The sequence below is a fragment of the Scyliorhinus canicula genome, chromosome 22 (genome assembly GCF_902713615.1).
Source record: "Scyliorhinus canicula chromosome 22, sScyCan1.1, whole genome shotgun sequence".
NCBI lineage: Eukaryota > Metazoa > Chordata > Chondrichthyes > Carcharhiniformes > Scyliorhinidae > Scyliorhinus > Scyliorhinus canicula.
Genome location: NC_052167.1, coordinates 12,231,117 through 12,251,787, shown reverse-complemented (window position 1 = coordinate 12,251,787; position 20,671 = coordinate 12,231,117). Strand labels below are relative to the sequence as shown.

Genomic DNA, 20,671 nt, shown 5'->3' with positions numbered 1-20,671 from the left:
GTTGGTTCCGCTGCCAATTTAACATCGACTGTGTGTGTTCCCAATAAATCATTCCAGATTTTTATGGGAACCCGGGTCCCCAGAATATTTATCTGGGGGTGAGGGGGGGGGGGGGGGGGGGTCACGGGACAATTGGACCAGTGGCAATGCTAAAACCACAAGCTGCCCCAAAAATGCTGACCCTCAGGCTAATTTACTTGATCAAGTAGTCTTGAGATATCTTTAATGGGACCATTCCATTTGATAGAAAATTGGCTGTTTCGGTCTCAGTATCCAAAGGTGGTGATCCTCGATTCGCAATTTGTGAATGAATTGGCGTCACTAAATCACTTCCTTCTTGTCCAAATTGAAACCGAGGAACGGATTAAGACGAAAGGCGTTTCCAAAATCGAGAAAAGCAATTAATCGGGGTTTTCTTTTCTCCCTAAGGTTTGTGACTGGTGGTTGGACGACATGTACCTCCGCAATCCAGCTGCACTTGTGGCAAACTCTAGTCCTGGAATGGTCTTCCCTCGCCAGAACTTCCGAGATGAGGGCGATCAACTCAGGTACAGTCATAGGCTTATCCTTTCAAATGCACTGCACAGCGCAGTAATAGCATGTCCCGGAGCAACCGCATGACAAGATATTCTTTATTCTTTCATGGGATGTAAGTGTCGCTGGCAAGACCAGCATTTGCTGCCCATCCTTAATTGCCCTGGAGATTTCTGGGCCATTTGAGAGGGCAGTTGAGACTCAACCACGTTGCTGTGGGTCTGGAGTCACATGTAGGCCAGACCAGGTAAGGAGGGCAGATTTCCTTCTCTGAAGGGCATTAATGAACCAGATGGTTTTGTTCACAACAATTGATGATAGTTTCATGGTTATAATATTCCAGATGATTAACTGACTTCAAATTCCACCATCTTCCGTAGCATGATTTGAACCCATGTGCTGGGCATTAGCCTGGGGCTCCGGATAGTGAGTCCAGCAACATCAGCACCAGGCCACATTCTCCCTGTAGTATTGCACATAATGCCCGGTTATGGGCCAGGGTTTAGAGAGCCCCAAAGTGTATCATGTAGTTCACATGACCCACAAGATTTAATAGATTGTGGTATGGGGAGCACATGGTCACTCTACAGGTGTGGTACAGCAGAAATGGAAAAGTATTTTTGAAAGCAAAACAATGTTTATTCAATGAACTCAAGTTAACCTTTTTAAAACATACAGTGAACATCAATTCAAATATAACCCCTAAAGATTACAACACAAAGTAATCCTTACACTGCCCTTTTAACATCCATACGACTTAAAAAAGAACTTTTAACAGAAGCACATCAGGTTAAAGTCACTACTGAGAGAAATTATTAGTTTTAAATCACCAAATCATCAAGAGATAGTCTTTTGATGGCAGAGAGAACAGCAGTACACCTGCTTTGTCTGCCTTCAGCTCCAACACTGAAAACAAAACCAAAAGCTCACTCCATAGCAGCCTGCTCAAAAACGAAAGTAAAAAGCCGACAGACAGCCCAGCTCCACCCACACTCTGACATCACTGATAGATGCCCATTTCTTAAAGGTACATTTCTTAAACACTCATTTCTTAAAGGTACTCTCACACGACAGCCCAAAATTATCAGGTTGGGACCAATTCTTTGTGAAGTTCTTGCGAGGAAACTTTATTTCTTTTAATCAAGATTGTGTTGCTGATGTTAGTCCAGAAATAGTTCTCAAAGGCAGGCTCTTTTAAAGTACCTTTCCTGTTGTATATCTTATACCAAATATGTGGTGGAAGCATGTTGTCAGTGCTACTTCTTGCAAAAGTGACATAGGGCAGGTGTAATGATGAGTCCACATTTTCCTCAATTGGGATTGGTGGACTTTAGGTTGTAACAAACATGACCTTGGTCAACACAGTCTAATTTAACATGAAGCCGGACATCTAATCTGTGTTGAGCCTGTGAGGAATCAGTGTTAGAATAATAGAAAGTATAGTGACAGAAAGATGCCACTTGATCCATTGTGTCTGTGCCTGGTGACAATCCAGAAACCCAGCCTAATCCTACTTTCCTGTATTTGGCCTGAGACTCTTCAGGCTGAGATAAATATCCAGACACCTTTTAAATGAGATGAAGTGGTTCTGCCTCTTTCAGGCACTGAGTTCCAGATCTTTCCCATACTCTGAGTGGAAATAAAATTCTCATCTTCTACCAATCACTTTGAACTCGTGCCCCCTAGCCACTCACCTCTCTGCTCAGGTAAATAGGCCCTCCCGATTCACTCTCTCCAGGCCCCAACAAATTTGGCCATTTCAATCAAATCAAGTTATCTTGTGAAATCTGCACTCTAATTAATTCTAGAATCACAATAATACATAATTCTTACGGGCATTGGATGATGCTTTTGGATTCTTCCTCTCGTACGGCTAGCTCATAGCAATGTTATCTGGGGAAATGTCAATCTGGTGCTATCATTACTGTTACAATCCCAAATGAGAACCCAGGTATTTTCAATTTGTTAAACTATGAGGATAAATGTCACTGCAACACACTGACCAATAGGTATATTTTATATTAAAGCAATGTAATCATAAAATTAACCACATTAGCAACAAAGAAATAGGTTTACAGTTAACAGTTCTTAAATAAAAGAAGAAACTTTAACTTACTTCCTAAACTTGCCACTATATTCCAATTAAGCAAACCAATATATGTTAAATGCCACTCACAAATAAAGTTAATACCCAGGGCTTTATTTGCTGTTCTCTGAGAATAATCATTGGAGAGAGAACCTTTCAGGACCAAACTGAAACATCACCATTCAGATTAGAGCTCCAGGACCTACTGACCCTTCAGTCAGGCCTGGCTCCTACCATTAACTCCATCACCTGTCCCCAAAGCATAAGGCAGTCCATTGTCTCCCCTTACAAGATACCCCTTGACTTGTTTAGCCAGGACCAAACATAATACCCCTCACAAATTACCTACACTCCAGGGGTCAAACAATATCTCATTAGCTAACTATCTATAAACAGGCAAATGGTTCACAAGCAGAGCACTTCAACTGAAAATCAATGATTACCATACTTTTATGACACCTTAATCACCACTTTAGCAGACATTATGCCTGTATGTATCTTAACCCAGGTTTTAATGACATTACTGTAAAAAAATATTAAATATAAAATATGACAATTGATTACATTCATCGCATTATGAGTATTTATTTTTCCTTTACAGGTTTGCTGCCCGTCTCATTTCTGGAATACTGGATTACAAAGTTGTAATAGATGTGTAAGTTATCACCAATCAGCTGTTGAACATTGGATAATATTGTCACAGCATTCAACACAGTAATCAACTAACTAATTAACATGAATGACTAGATCCTTTTTCCTCTCTTCAATCTCCAGAAAACCTATGAATATTTCCTTTTCTAAAATGGCATACCTTAATTTAGTAATGGTTGTTCAGCATTGAATGAGAACAATAGACAAAGCGTGTGGAGTGAGTTTCCTTTTCTTCTATTGGGAAGCCAAGAGCAAGGCCTGTGTGCTATGTACAGTAAAGATCTGAAAGACACGGGGTTGCAACAATGAGACAATTGGTGTCCTTTTCCAAGTCTGGAGATTGTGGGAATGATTGAAGGGAGAATATGGTTCCACATCTTTAAAGTATTGCAAAAGAGTGAGATGGGATAGGAGAGAGTATCCAAGGTTTTGCTTTCAGCACATTGGCAACGTGCAAATTTGGAGCATAATGGGGACCAAAGATACTTGTTGTCATAGCTCAGACTTCACCAGGGGTTCTAATACTGAATCAGTTGCACAGGCTCAGCCTTCCACAGACCACAGCAGTCGCAAAGGCCTCCATGTACCAACAGAAGTCCAAATGTATAAAGCTCTGTTATTATTGTCATTATTATGAAGGCACAAAGCTGACTAAAGTACCGTGGGTTATTAGGTTAAGGGATACATCATCACAGATCGAGTAGTGCTCAACATTTTAGAAATTATCAGCAAACATCCTAATTTCTTACCTTATGATGGATGGAAGGTCATTGATGAAGCAGCGAATTGGGCAGGGGATATTACGCTAAAGAACTCCTGCAGTGAGGTCCTGTGGCTGAGATGATCGGTCACCAACAACTAGAAATATCTTCCTTTATGCTAGATATGGCTCCAACCTAGAAAGTATCTCCCCTGACTGCCATTGAATTCAGTTATGCTAATGCTCCTTGATGTCACACATGGTCAAATCTTGTCTCGATATCAATGGTAATTACTTTTGAATTCAGTTCTTTTGTCCATGTTTGGACCAAGGCTGTACCAAAGTCTGGAACCAATAGACCTACCCAAACACAAACTGAACACCAGTGAGCAGGTTATTGCTGTGTAAGTGCCATTTGACAGCACTGTTGGTGACAAATGTGTTAAGGACAAGGCTGGTGGTAAACACTGGGTTATTGCAAATCCCAGAAGGGAAATGTGAAACAACTGCTCTCAGATCTACTTTTTGTATAATGTGAGGAAAGGTTTGAAATTCAGAGGTTGATTCCCCAGATGGTTCCACAATTAGGTAAACTAAAGTACACGCAACCAAGGTAATGCTACACAGAGTATCACTAATTTTAAACAGTTCCAAACAATCTTAACTAGACTACAGTCAGAACTAACTCTCCCCAAATGGTTCCACACCACCTCAAAGATTTTAAAACCTATTTAAAAATCCAGTAAGTGTTACCACACAAGGCAGTTATGTCTCTTTGGGGTTGCTTTTGAGGAAAACTAACAGCTTCCTTTTCAAATCAGACACTCTTGTGTAAGGTGGGAGTTAAACATTAATTCCTGCTGTTAGCTAAGGTTTAAAGGCAGCTACCTCTGCATAGGTATAATCAGTTCCTTAAATATAGTTTCCTCTTTTGATCATCCCTTATCTTACCTAACCTCTTTAAAACTCAGACTAAATTACCTTCATTACTTGACTTGAGCTTTTAGAGTGTAAAAGCAAAGTACATTCACCTATGAAACTTTCTTCACACCATTTCTTCACACCTTGTATCTCTTCCTTTGAACCCTAAACAAATCCATTAATGTTCTGAACCCCATTGTTACTAACTTGCCTTTTGTAAGCATCTGATTTCAGTGTTGTAAAGCTCTTTAACACATCAAAGGCACTAGTTACATTAACACAGCCACACTGTCCCTGCCTTAACTAACTTACATTTCCCCACAGTTTTAAAAATATCTAACCAGCAGAAAATATTCAAATTTCTTGGATTTTGTTTATGTCACCATTATTTTGCTCACACTTTCTCTCATTGTTCTGATGTTTGAGAGTAAACTGATAGGGTGGTAATTGGCTGGATTCATTTGTACATTTTTTTGGGACAGTGCACCTGGCAATTTGTCCAAATCTTTGATAGATGTCACTGTGTAGCTGTACACAGACAGTTTGGCTTTGGGGACAATGCCCATTTTAGTACCACTATTGGGATATTGTCAGAATCCCCAACCTTTGCTGCATAATCCTTTTAGCCATTTTGTGATGTCACATGGAGTGAATTGATTGGCTGTGTGGTGTTGGGTGCATCAGGAGGAGTTGGAAACTACATTTACTTTCACATCTATTTTCCAGCCGTGCTTTACCTGTTGAATACGCCCGTGGCCAACTGGCTGGACATCCCTTGTGTATGGAGCAGTACTACAGGCTCTTCTCATCCTACCGTCTCCCAGGTCACCAGAAAGACACGCTGGTGGTCCAGAAAAACAACGTCATGCCTGAACCGGAGCACATTATCGTGGCCTGTCAGAACCAGGTGAGAAGGCTTTTATCAATTTCTATTGGGATTGAGCCGAGCTAAATTGCAAATTGATGCCAAGTTGGCCTTATTTCGAATGAACATTGTGAGGTAAATGAATGAACGATCTCAAAGACAAAGATCATAACCTCATGCAGGACAACACATCTCTCCGATGATTAGACATTTCATTTTTCAATTAAGATATAAATGACAGACCACCTCACGCGCCTTCTCCTCTCCCCCCCCCCCCAATCAAGAAACACAAACTCCCAATTTAAAAGGGATTTTAAAAATGTAATTCACAACTTTCAACATTTTACACCGACTCTGAACATTAACTTCACTTTCGCTTGTCTCCAGTTCTTTGTGTTGGATGTTGTCATAAACTTCAGACGTTTGAATGAAGCCGGCTTGTTCACCCAGTTGAGAAAGGTCGTAAAAATGGCGGAGAACCAAGAGGAAGGAGTGTCTCCAATTGGGCTACTCACGTCAGACAGCAGGGCTGACTGGGCGGAGGCCAGGAGAGTGGTCATGAGAGGTAAGCTACAAAGGCAGTGAAGCACATATTCTCACTATCTCATCGCATGACACAAAACCAGGTAGGCAAATGTTATGGGCAAAAGCAAATTTTCCTGAAATGCAAACAATATGGTCAGCATTGTACTTGCTTCCTGGAATATATTTCACAAGAGTTCAAATGGGAGTTTTAGAACACCAGTGTTTCCATTTCATTTTAGTCCCAGCACAAGAATTGCCCACAGAGAAGCCCAATTATGCCAATTTGCCAAAATTTAATCTCTTTCAATGTGGGGTTGGTGATGAGAAAGTTAATACAGGTTTAACTAAAACAATAAAAGCCACATATCGATTTATTATACAAGTCTGATGAATAGAATGCATTGGTGGTTGTCATGGATACTACTGGACTCCCTACATCGTATTCATTTCAGACCACATCTTCTCACATAATTTGCTCGTAAGATGCACTTCTAGCCTTGCATTTGATCATATTATGGGACACCACTGCCAGCTCATTGCAATCATAGGGGACAGTTGAATGCTTATCTCTCTGAAGTTGGAATAGCTTTTCTCATATAAATACAAGTTTTATTTATTTATCAAGGATAGAAAGCGGGGCTTATTTTCACCTGGAATTCTTACAAAGTATTCCAATACTTTCATAGCTACGATTACTTTACTTCAAGAATATATTTTATTTTTCCAAATTTTAGCGGAGCTCCATTAGCTCAGGCCCTGTACATCTGAAGATAAATTCATCTATAAAGGCAGAAGCAGTACACTGTGTGTGGCACATTGATGTTATACCACATTTCCCATTATTCTATTGTTGAGGGAGGGCTTTGTCTTTTATGGCAAAGAAATCTAATAAATGTGATTTGCTTCTGATTTGATGATTGCCAATCATCTTTTGAGATTGGATGTTGCCTTTTTTGTCCAGGAGATCTAAAACAACTATCCTGAAATGACTGAATTCTTTTCTTTTTTAAGGTTTTTTGCTTCACTGGTAAAATAGACCAATCCGAAAGACCATGTACTATCTATTAGTTGAATAGGAAACAACAGCATTTGCCTTAGAATTAGATTTTGGTGTTGCATGCACCAAACCCATTACATCTGATGAATTATTTTGCAGCGTTTGTTGATCATTGTAACCTGGTAGATATGATCTCATATCTGGAAGATATGATCTTATACTTGATATATTTGGTGGACCAACAAACCTGCATTTATCTATAAGTTCATAAGATATAGGAGCAGAATTAGGCCATCCAGCTGGTTGAGAATTTAGCGAGAATTTAGAATTCAGTAATAAGGTGAATAACACTTGTGACAGTAAGCGATTATTATTATTAACATTCTTGACACTATGCTTTTTTTAACTAAACGTCATGAAAAAGGGGAAAAACAGTAAAATGCAAACAGCAAAACTATTAGAATAAAATCCTGGAATCCGATTATATGAAAACAGATTTGGACTTATTCAGTCACCTTAAAATTGGTTAAAGTGAATCGGATATATTGCATTAGTTGCACTGTCAGATATTGCTCAGTACACTCTTGATGTACACCATCTAAGATTATTCACACACAATTGACCTTCAACATAAGTAGACATTATAAATAGCACATTTAGTAGCATCATGCTAGTAGTCACTAATATTAGTCACTAATGCACATTAATACAGTTTATTATTGCATATCAAAAACGCAGCATAAACGGTAACCAATAATGGTATTAACAATTGAGATAATTAATATGCAAGGTTTAACAAGCAATTAATCCTTCTGTAAGGATTGCTGACTATTTAAACTCTCTGATGAGCTTGATTAGAACACAACTGGTGTAAAAATGTGTCTGACGAGAGACAATGTTTTAAACATGCTGTGTCCAAAATCTACATACTGGGGGCAACGTCCTCTGTATATTGTCAGTTAGTGATGTTGGGCAGAATTCTCCAGTCCTCCAGTCGCATGTTTCTCTGCCGCGCGCCGTTCGATGGTGGCAGGGTTCTATCTTCCCGCCCCTTGTCAATGGGATTTCCCATTGAAACCACTTCACATTGCCACGAAACCCGGTGGCTAGGGTGCGCTGTCAGGGGGAATGGTGAATCCCAATGACTGGAGATTTCTGGCCATTGTAAATGCAATGGTCCATTTTACTGCATTTCCTATTTTTAACAAAGTTGTTCTTTTCAACTTATTTATTTAAATTATTTCCTTTCGCAAAGGAAACAAGAAAGCTTCTGCTAGGTTTACAGTGTTTCTGACCTATTGATTTTGAAAGTCAATATTGGTTTCATTCAACAATATAATGTTGAATTAACATTGGTAAAGCAATTTTCATATCTCAACGTTGTCTGTGGGACGTTAAACTGCACCAGTATTTTGGACAGTTGATTTTCTTCCCTGATAATCACTGAGTACTTCATGCAACCAGTAATATTCTATAAGTAGCACAATCTTCAAGAAACATCAACCAAAATCAACTTTGAATAGTTTATTTAATAAATGTGAAAATGCTTTAATGAAAGCACATGCGGCATTAAATTCATTTTTACTCCATGATACTTAATGAAAAGGCAAAATGCTATTCATGGTTATGACCATTGCAACCTTTTATGAGATGTATTAGGTCAGGTCTCAGTCTGTAGATGTGCTATTTCATCTTTCACATCTTGTTAATGGATCAGAACTTTATGGGAGAGGGGAAATATGACTTGCTATTTCGAGCTAGAAATTTGTTTATGCAGATATTCAAATATTTATCTGCAGAATCTTTCACACAGGCTGCAATGGCCCAATATCTGTATATTCAATAGACCTGTATGCTTTCGAAGCTGAACACAGAGCCAAAATAATCTTGCATCATTGTCAAACATCTGGAATAGAGGGCAATGACAGATGTATCTGTGGGTGAAGTGAGATCCACTCTACTTTCTGTAGTAGGTCAAATGTGACAACATAGCTCTGGAGTCAATTCTCACTCTGACTTATGGATATTCCAGTGCAACTTGGGGAGATCAAGCATATTGTCTGTATCATTTCATGGAAAATAATAATAATAATCGCTTATTGTCACAAGTAGGCTTAAATGAAGTTACTGTGAAAAGCCCCTAGTTGCCACATTCCGTTGCCTGTTCGGGGAGGCTGGTACGGGAATTGAACCCGCGCTGCTTGCCTTGTTCTGCATTACAAGCCAGCTGTTTATCCCACTGTGCTAAACCAGTCCTGGTAGTTTATGACTCCGGTGCAGTATCGAGCCCAATTATAAAAATGTGTAGAAGATAAATTATACCTTTTGTGCATTTTAGAAAGTGAAGCAAAGGTTTTTTTTTATTAATGTTATATCAGGAGAGATAGAGGGGGATGTAAAAGGGGTGGGGTAGTAGCATTACTGGTTGAGTAGAATATTATAGCCGTACTACGGGAGGATACCTTGGAGGGCTCCCATGATGAGGCAATTTGGGAAGAGCTCAGGAACAAGAAGGGGCAATCACAATGTTGGGTGTTTATTACAGGCCCCCCAACTGCCAGCGAGAGATAGAGGAGTAGATAGATAGGTGCAAAAGTAACAGGGTTGCTGTGGTAGGGGATTTTAATTTCCCCTATTTTGACTGGGATTCACTTAGTGCTGGGGGCTTGGATGGGGAAGAGTTTGTAAGGTGTATCCAGGAAGGCTTCTTGATGCAATATATGGATAGTCTAACTAGGTGAGGGGCAGTACTGGACCTGGTATTGGAAAATGAGCCTGGACAGGTGGTTGAGGTTTCAGTAGGGGAACATTTTGGGAGTAGTGACCACAATTCCGTAAGTTCTAGGTACTTTTGGATAGGGATGAGGGTAACCCTCGCGTTAAAGTGCTAAACTGGGGAAAGGCAAATTGTGATAGCATTAGACAGGAATTGAAGAATTTGGATTGGGTGCGGCTATTGGAGGGCAAATCAACATTGGACATGTGGGAGTCTTTCAAGCGAAAGTTGATTAGGATTCAGGAAAGTCATGTTCCTGAGAGAACGAAGGATAAGTATGGGAAGTTTAGGGAGCCTTGGGATAATGAGGGATATTGGTTTAGCTCAGTAGGCTAGACAGCTGATTTGTGATGCAGAACACGGCCAGCAGAGGGGGTTAAATTCCTGTACCAGCTGAGAATTCTGAATTCTCCCTCAGTGTACCCGAACAGGCGCCGTAATGTGGTGACTAGGGGCTTTTCACAGTAACTTCATTGTAGTGTTAATGAAGCCTACTTGTGACAATACAGATTATTTATTATTATAATAAAAATAAAAAGGAGGCTTTTGTGCCTGAGGAAGGAGCAGTGCTCCGAAAGCTAGTGATTTGAAACAAACCTGTTGGACTTTAACCTGGTGTTATAAGACTTCTTACTGGGCTCACCCCAGTCCAACGCCAGCATCTCCACATCATGGCTACAATTATTTAGTCTATATTTTGTCTGACGTTTGGCATGGCAATGTGAATTTTTCTGAAAGTATCAGTTAAATAACCTCTACTTGATGCCCAACGGTCAGGCTGTGCTACATTTAAATAAAATCTTTTTATTCACCACATTTTCATCATACAAACAACACAAGAAAAACAGACAAAGGAACAACAGCAAAACCGACCCCACCAACATGCAGCCTGAAACATCGACTGCCAAGTTCAAAAAAGAAGTTAAAAAACAGAAAAAAAACCAAACCAATGCCCCCCCCCCCCCCCCCCCCCCCCCCCCCTAACCGTGTTCAATGGCAACAGGTTGCTGGAAGTGCCTGATAAACAAATCCCATGTATTGTAAAACCCCTCCTTCGCCCCCCCCCCCAGCTCAAATTTTTTCCAGGATAAAAAATTCCAGCAGATCTCCCCCCACCCCCCACCCCCGCCACACCACGCCCAGGCACAGGGCGGAGAAGCTGACCTCCAGCTCCAGCCCACACGCAATCAGCAAGGTGAAGGCTAAAACGTCTGGCCCCCATCCATCCGGCCGGTCCAACACCCTGCGAATGGCCTCTAGGGGGCCCAGCTCTAATTGCACGTGCAACACCCCCGAGATGATATTAAAACCCTCCCTCCAATACCTTTCCAGCTTCGGGCAGGACCAAAACATATGTACGTGGTTTGCAGCGCTCTCCTGACGCACGCCCCCCTTCTCCCCCCCCCCCCCCCCCCCGCCGCTTGCAGATATCCTCCACCCCGTCAAAGAGCCGGCTTATCCTCGATTATGCGAGCTGCGCCCTATACCAAACTGGGCAGCACGGTAGCACACGTGGATAGCACTGTGGCTTCACAGCGCCAGGGTCCCAGGTTCGATTCCTCGCTGGGTCACTCTCTGTGCGGAGTCTGCACGTTCGCCCTGTGGCTGCGTGGGTTTGCTCCAGGTGCTCATGTTTCCTCCCACAGTCCAAAGATGTGCAGGCTAGGTGGATTGGCCATGCTAAATTGCCCTTAGTGTCCAGAAAAGGTTATGGGGATAGGGCGGAAGTGACGGTTTAAGTAGGTCGGTGCAGACTCAATGGGCCGAATGGCCTCCTTCTGCGCTGTATGTTCTATGTACTACATTAATTAGAATGGCTATCTCGGACACTGTTGAATTGGTTAATGATATTTTGGACTTCCTCTTTGCAGACTCTACTAACCGAGACTCCCTGGATGCAATCGAACGCTGCATATTTCTGTTGTGTCTAGATGCCCCAAGTGGTGTTGAGCAGACAGATGTGAACCTGGCACTGCAGATGTTGCATGGAGGTAGCTGCCACATAAATAGAGCTAATCGTTGGTATGACAAAACCATGCAGGTAATGGATGGAAGGCTCATATGTGTAACATTAAAATTATTTATTGAGTAAGTTTCATTGTTGGACTGTTTCTTCCCCTATAAACGAAGACCATGGTTGGAAATCTCCTGATGTTGGCCATGCACACCGCCTGGAGTTTGCCGGCGGCATGGGGCGGCTTCAGTGGGAAATCCCATTGGCAAGGAGATACAACTCCGTCGCCAGCAAATGGTGCACCTCTGAGAAACACACGGCTGGGGAACCGGATAATCCAGCCCCTTATTATTGGAAATCTTCCAAATTATTCACCTGGAAACTTCTGTTGGTGATCATAGTAGATGAATACCAACTGTGTTCCAATGACATTCCTTGCCTTTTTAATCTTTATCACACATTAACCAGTTTATTTTAAATGGATTTTGTACCACGCTTACATCTAAAACTATGGAGATCAATTAGGCTTAATGAGAATGAACTACTCTAATGGCACAATTTACTGTCTACAATGCCAGACAGATGTGGTTCAGTGGTCAATCTTCTACAAAACTCTAACTGGATGAGAGATGTTGGGTGGGATTCTCCATTACCCGACGCTGAAATCGTAATCGACAATCAGGCAGAGAATCGATTCCAACGCCGGAATCGGGACCGACGCCGGTTTGCGATTCTCCACCCCCCTCCAAACCGGCATCATCGTGACGTGTGCCAAGCGCAGTTGCAATGCCATTCCCGCCTCATCGGCCAGCCCACCAGCTGTGCTCCAGCCCCGATGAGCCGTGTTCCCAACGGCGTGGGCGTCATGAAGTCCGAACCAGCATGCTGGCTGCAGACTGTGTCGAGCACCGCTACACTGAGCCAGGATCTGTGCTGTTGGCCGCGGGGCTGGGGGGACTGGTGGGGATTGGCTGAGGGGTGGCTTGGGGGTGGTCTGTGGGGTCGCGGTTGGTGAATTAGGTTACGCGCATGGCCGGCGCCATGTTATACGGTGCAACACAACGGTGCAGGTCGTCAGCCGTGCGCATGTGCGGCCTGGGACCTGGCCATTCTCCGGCCATTCTCGCTGCAAGCCGTGGGTGTTTCACGCGACGCCGGTGCTAGCCCCTCACCGGTACCAGAATCGGAGAGGGTCTCGTGCCGATTCTTTTGGCGTGAACCTCCCACAGATTCGCCATTCGAGCCGACACTTAGCCGCAGGAATGGAGAATCCCGCCCAAAAGCCGGACCTCCATATTTCTACCAGAAACACAGAAGACACTGCACTTCATATTTTAGTATACACAGAACAAAAGTGAAAAGCTTAACAGACTGCTTCTTCTTTGTGTGGCTTGCTATTCCAGATAGTTTTATTGACTGGAAACCTAACACTGAAACATAAATTGAAATAGGGAATTAAATCGGCAATTGTTGAACGCGGATTGGTGGAGCATGCACTAGGAATTTATTGTCACCCGATGCACCCGTTCAAGTTTTATTCACTTTCTTGCCCCCCTGACAGGCACAATTTCATGAGCTGGCAGACTTTTTTGTTGTTGTTCCCAACTGCATGTTGTTCTATCCACTCACGTAAGAAAGACTCCTGCATATTTTAATGAAGCAGGTATGTCGGGTAAAATAACAGAATGAATAGTTATCAGAAGGGTGCATTAACGATTACATCTGGGTTGACCTCACAATGTGCAGTCTTGCAAACAGTTTAGCTTGGAAAATACTGACAAACTTCCATTTTTCCTGCAGTTTATTGTTGGGAAAGATGGAGCCTGTGGACTTATCTATGAACACTCACCTGCAGAAGGCATTGCAGTTATACAATGTGTTGAATACCTACTCTGTTACATGTATGTCATTGGTTTCTTCCTCTTTGTCTTAATTATTATCTTGCAAAATCATATCTTGCAAAAGCTTTGTTCATCAGTAATTTTGCCAGAGGGGCAAATGAACCAGATGGATAGAGGAATTCTCAGATGGATTTTAAGGAATTCAAGACACATTTTTGCCTTGAACCCAGTTTAATCCATCTGCAGAAGGGTGCAATGCAATGTTACTCAATAATACTCCATCATGTCTTTTCAAAGAAAGAGGTGCCTCACTACCGAGAAGATTCCTTCAGCACTCATGACTTGTTAAGCTCACACTCCAGGAACGCGGGTTCGATTCCCGGCTTGGGTCACTACCTGTGCGGAGTCTGCACGTTCTCCCTGTGCCTGCGTGTGTTTCCTCCGGGTGCTCCAGGTTCCTCCCACAAGTCCCGAAAGACGCGTTAGGTGAATTGGACATTCTGAATTCTCCCTCTGTGTACCCGAACAGGCGCCAGACTGTGGCGATTAGGAGATTTTCACAGTAACTTCATTCCAGTGTTAATGTAAGCCCACTTGTGACACTAATAAAGATTATTATTATAGGATAGTTGGGCCCATATAGAGTAAAGCACTAAAGACAGCTTTATCACCCAAATTTCACAAAAAGACCAACAGCAAGTAAGACCATTGTCTAAAAATGATATGCAATATGATATGCAATATTAACATATTAGTGTCTGTTAGTGTTTGTTATTTTCATTGAATTGGCGAGCACTTTTGTTACAATAGTGAAAAAGTTAACGTCTAACCAATATGCAAAACATATTCACAACAATTGATGATTCAATATATCTTAAAAAGCATGTTTATTCACCGTCTCTTTTGCAAAATTCTGAAGCAGTACTTGTCCAAATGCAGCAAGACCTTGACAATATTCAGGATTGGGCTGATAAGTAGCCAATAATATTCATGCCACACAAGTGCTAGACAATGACCATCACCAACAGGAGGGAATCTAACCATCACCTCTTGACATTCAATGGCATTACTAGGGGCTGGTTTAACTCACTCAGCTAAATCGCTGGCTTTTAAAGCAGACCAAGCAGGCCAGCAGCACAGTTCAATTCCCGTACCAGCCTCTCTGGACAGGCGCTGGAATGTGGCGACTAGGGGCTTTTCACAGTAACTTCATTGAAGCCTACTCGTGACAATAAGCGATTTTCAATTTCAATTACCTTCACTGAATCTCCCACTATCAATATGCTCGGGGTTAGCATTCACCAGAAACTGAATTTGATCATATAACTACTTTCACTGCAAGGACAGATCAGAGGATCGAAATTCTGGAGTGAGTAACTCACCTCCTCATCCCCCCACTCCCCCCAAAGCCTGCCCACTATTTACAAGGCACAACCCAGTAATGTATTGAAATACTCTCCACTTGCTTTGATGCGTGCAGCTCCAACAATACTCAAGAAGCTTGACACCATCCAGGACAAAGCAGCATGCTTGACTGGCATCCACGTCCTTGATTTTCACTCTCTCCACCACTGCCATACAGGGACAGCAGTGTGTACTATCTACAAGATGCACTGTAGCAACTCACCTCGAGTTTTTCGATGGCGTCTTTCAAACCCGTGACCTCGAATCCTCAAAGAACAAGGACAATCAAAAGACACATGGGAATACCTCAACCTGCAAGTTCTTCTCCAAGCCACACGCCTGACTTGGAAATATCCTGTCATTCCTTCACTGTCGCTGGGTCAAAATCCTGGGATTTCCCCCCCTCCCCCCAACAGCACAGTGGGTGTACCCATACTAAACGGGCCGCAGTGGTCGATGAAGGTGACTCACCACCCCATTCTCAAGGGCAATTAGGGATGGGCAATAAATGCTGGCAATTTATTCTCTAGAATTTACATTAATTCCAATTTCAATTCCGTTACATCATAGTCCAAATGTTGCATTACATTGTAAAACATCTTAGGGGATGGTTATGGCACTTCTACATGTTTAATATTGGTAAATGCTTACAGAGACATGGAGCTTGCAGAGGAGAAGGGTTTTAAACATTTGTCCGAGCTAGCGATCAGTGACGTTGGAACTCTACACATGAGGGAGGCACATTTGTAGAGAGCTCTGCTGCAGACGGATCATGAGTTGGTCAAGCTGTAAAATCGTTGAGCAACTGATTGTTCTGTGAGCCGCCTCAAAACGTATAAAACTGAGTTCAATCTTTTCTTCGCACTGCCCTTTAACATTGCAATTGTTGGGAAAACTGTGTGGAGTCAGACTTCACTTACTTAAAGCCATTACTAATACTGTATTGTAGACTGGAAATGCTGAGTGTTTTAGGCACATGTGATGTATCGTTCACAGCAAAGAAACTTCACGGAAGTTGGTACGCGCTGATTCGGTCTGTGAGCTGTCTGCCCCACGAAGACTGAGGTGGAAGTGTGACCCTGAAACCCAAAGATATTTAACTTCAGCAGCTGATAAACTCCAAAGGTACAGACAAAACGATAAGCGATATTTGACAACGTGGAAAAGTATTAAGATGTTTCACTGCTCTTTTGGATACAGTAGCCGATGTTATTGGACTAGTGATCCTAAGATCCATCCTAGAATAACGATTTGAAGACATAAATCTAAATCCCATCAGGAATTTATATTCAATTAATTAAATAAAAACGTGGAACGAAAAGCCAGTGTCACTAATGTCCTTTGGGCAGAGAAATCTGCAATGCTTACATGGTCTTGTCTACAGGCAACTGCAGGTCCACAGTATTGTGGTTGCCTCTTATTAGCCCTCTGAAATGGTCTAGCAAGCTATTTATTAGGATTCAAGAAGGCAGCTCGCCCTCACTCTCCCGCAGGCAGTTAGAGGTGGCATTCCGCGAATGAATGTAAAAAAATAAAATCCTTAATTATTGAATTTGTCATAAATTGAGATATTTACTTACATAATCACTCCTCTTCAAAAGCATTTCATTGTGCATCATACTTTGGGGCAATTGAACGTGATAGGACATCGCATAAATGCAAGTATTTGTCATTTTCTTCTTTTGTGTGTTTAGGAGAGCTGTCTCATTGTTTTTCATTATTTTCATATCACTGATCATAGAAGCATTGAAAAGTTGCAGCACAGAAGGAGGCTATTCGACCCATCTTGACCATGCCAGCCCGGGGACACCCAGACGATCTTTCTAATCGCACCTTCCTGCACCCTATCCATAAGCCCTGTAACTTACAGCATTTAAAGTTGCAGGGCGAGGCGGCAGCACAGTGGGTAGCACTGTTGCTTCACAGCACCAGGGTCCCAGGTTTGATTCCCAGCTGGGTCACTGTGTGTGGAGTCTGCATGTTCTCACCGTGTCCGCGTGGGTTTCCTCCCGGTGCTCCGGTTTCCTCCCACAAGTCCCGAAAGACACGCTATTAGGTAATTTGGACATTCTGAATTCTCTCTCTGTGTACTCAAACAGGCGCCGGAATGTGGCGACTCGGGGCTTTTCACGGTAACTTCATTGCAGTGTTAATGTCAGCCTACTTGTGACAATAAAGATTATAAAAAATATAGGTACTTTTAAAAGAGTTTAGGGTTTCTGCCTCCACCACCAACTCAGGCAGCGAATTCCAGACTCGCACTTCCCTCTGTGCAAACACGTTCTTCCCCATGTCCCCTCTACACCTTCTGCCACTTACCTTGAATCTATGTTCCCTGGTCCTAGAATTCTCCATCAAGGGAACCAATTTTATCCTGTCCATCCTATCTCTTCCCCTCATAATTTTGTGCACCTATTGCTTAGTTGACATTGCTTCGTGAATGGAAACTTCCAGGTCTAAACCTGGTGTCTCACACGCCCGTCAGGTAGTTGTGCAATTAGGTGATTCTGGAGTGAAGGCCTTCTGACACCAATGGGCCCAGTTGCTCCGAGCAGTGGCAATGATCGTTATGTTGCTGCTGTGTCTGAAGATGTCCCTCAGGCTGATGCTGCCACGCATTTCTACCGGGGCCTTCCGAGCCTGCCTTTCACAGAAATGCATGCCACAGTGCCCATTGAAGAGTTCCGTCACAGACGACTCAGGGAAGACAGGATAAGTTTCACCTTTTTACAGCACTAGCTGGTATATGGTAAGATTAAAGATCTAGTCAGAAAATTAGTGAATGGGTGAGTGAGTGAATGACTAGGTGGGTGAGGTGGGTAGTTGGATAGGGGGTTAGGTGGGTAAGTGGGTGAGGTAGGTAAAGGATAGGTGGGTAGGTGGGTAAGTGAGTGCGATGGGTAGGTGGGTGATGGGCAGTTGGGTCAGAGGGTAGTCAGGTCAGGGTCAGTTGGGGGAAGATAGTTGGCTGGGGGTGGGGTTGGAGGATCGTCAGGGAAGTAGTCAGACCGATTGGGGGGCAGGAAGATTGGGTGGGGAAGGGGCAAGGTTAGTTGGTTGTGGTTGGAAAGTGGTCGAGGGGTAGGGTAGAAGTTGAAACTTTCCAGACAATTCTCAAGGACGCCTGGACTTCCCCAGGTCCTGACACACATTTTCAGCTGTACGTCTGGATTTGGGCGAGAGAGGGGGAGGGTTTTTTTTGAGGCAATTTGTGTGTGGGATATTTAAACGAAACGGGGCATAACATGGAGGAGAAAGGTCACAATCTAAAGCTGCTGAACACAACATTGAGTCCCGAGGGCCGAAACGTGCTCAAACCGAATATGAGGCGCTGCTCCTCCAGTTTCCGTTGGGCTTCACTGGAGCATTGGCCAAGGACGGACATGTGGGCAAGAGAGCGAGATGCTTAGTTAAAATGGCCACTGCAGGAAGGTTGGAGTCGTTCTTGCAAACTGAGCGAGGGTATACCGCAAAGCAGCCGCCCTGTCTGCGATTAATCTCCCCAATGTAGAGGAGACCGGACTGGGAACGCGATGACAATCAATCAAATTGAAGGAATTTCAAGTGAAGTGCTGCTTAACCTGAAAGTAGTGTTTGGGGCCTTGACCAGTGAGGAGGTGGGAGGTAAAGGGGCCGTTGTTGCACCTTCTGCAATTACAAAGGAAGGTGCTGTGGGAAAGGGGTGGGGCGTTTCCACCAATTCCAGCGCGATGCTACCACAAAACATATTGCCCTTCACCCCCGCATTCCGCAGGAACTGCTCCTCCGTGACAGCCTGGTCCACTCCTCTATCACCCCCGACTCCACATCCCCTTCCCACGACACCATCCTTTGTAATAACACAAAACAGCAGTGATAGGTCACAAAACAAACTAGTACTGGAATGAGGATCACAATTATTTTTCTTTGATTTTTGGCTTCGGTTTGGATTTCTTTTAAGGAGGTTGTTGATGATGCAGCCATATCTGGGGGAGGTGGTGGTACTCATCCAGCGCCCTAGGGTAATGCACGAGGAACCCAGGTTCAAATCCCACCACAGCAGGTGGTGAAATTTGAATTTAAATAAACATCTGGAATTAAAAGTCTGATGATGACCATGAAACCACTGTCGATTGGCGTAAAAACCCGTCTGGTTCACAAATGTCATCGAGGGAAGGACATCTGTCGTCCTTCCCTGGTCTGGTCTACATGTGACTCCAGACCCACACTGCGATGTGGTTGACTCTTAACTGCCCCCTCAAGGGCAATTAGGGTTGGGCAATAAATGCTGGCGCACAACCCCTGAATGAATATAAAAAAGTGCTGTCAAAATGATAAAGTGCAGGAGAATAAACAAAATCTCCCTGACAAAGTTCAGACTGTTCACTTCAAGTGAATGATGGCGAGCATTTTTTAGGCAGGCTGTGAAGTTTGAAAGCACACCGAGATTGATGTTTGAAAACATAAGTGGCAAAACGGACGCTATGTTCCTTATTCAGATTTGGCACAACTTTGATGCTGTAGTGAAGTTGATGGCTATGTTTGGGTTGGCCCGCTGTCATGTTGGACACTGATGGGGGCTAAAGGCCACAGGGCAATGTTAGGGTAAAACATGGTGAGGTCAGCATTGATGTGGCAGAAGGTGTCACCAAAGGGACAGTAGTTCCTCCTGTAGTAGATCATATGGAAAGGCAGCAGTATTATGAAAATGAGGTCCAGCATTGTGTCACGGGAGTGTCCCTTTAAGAACTGCTTTGCATTATCACATGGCTTCAGTGATGTCACTGTGTGGGTGGAGCTGGGCTGTGGCTCTGGGTTTTTCTTTCGTTTTGAACTGGGAGCTGGCTATGGCTCTGAGTTTTACTTTCGGTTTACACCGTCGGAAGCTGGAATCAGACAAAGAAGGCTTATCTTCTTTCTCTCTCTCTGTATGTTAAAAGTTGTCCAGATCACTTGATAATTTAACAAAGAATTCAAACCTACAGTTTTGGTAAAAGGTTTTTCTGGTTTATTGGATGTTGTTATCAAATTGAAACAGTTGAAAGGGAAGTGATATAGAGAACTGTAGCTGTGTGGGGTATTTATGTTTGTAGTTGATAAAAATGCTTACTGTGTGTGTTTATAGAAATGTTAACTGAATTCATAGAATAAACTTTGTTTTTGATTTAAGGTGCTTGAGGCCTCTTGTTCAATAACACCTGAAAGGTCGGCCCTTGTGCTGTTCATAACCAAAATCTATAAACAGTTGTAGGTCAGGTAAACTCCATGTATACTTTGGAGTTTTCTAAACTCCGGGCCACAACAAATTGCAACCCTCATCATGTGTTCCAAGATGTGCCCTTTAATAAGGACTCGGAAGTCCAAACTGAGTAAAAATAAGAATTATTAACAAACAATATATTTGCACTCCCCCAATAAGCCCCTACCAAGTACCTCTG

At 43.0% G+C, this 20,671-nt stretch overlaps 1 protein-coding gene across 2 annotated transcripts in view; it reads left to right on the top strand.

The window, feature by feature from the left end:
• chata (choline O-acetyltransferase a) overlaps positions 1 to 20,671 on the top strand; it is a 42,171-nt gene that overhangs the window by 2,265 nt on the left and 19,235 nt on the right. For both annotated transcript variants that reach the window (XM_038782912.1, XM_038782911.1), the window contains exons 4-10: positions 430 to 548; positions 3,222 to 3,275; positions 5,619 to 5,799; positions 6,145 to 6,322; positions 11,927 to 12,096; positions 13,810 to 13,910; positions 16,251 to 16,379. In XM_038782912.1, coding sequence (XP_038638840.1) covers positions 430 to 548; positions 3,222 to 3,275; positions 5,619 to 5,799; positions 6,145 to 6,322; positions 11,927 to 12,096; positions 13,810 to 13,910; positions 16,251 to 16,379 — 932 coding nt within the window. The remainder of the gene's footprint in view (positions 1 to 429; positions 549 to 3,221; positions 3,276 to 5,618; positions 5,800 to 6,144; positions 6,323 to 11,926; positions 12,097 to 13,809; positions 13,911 to 16,250; positions 16,380 to 20,671) is intronic.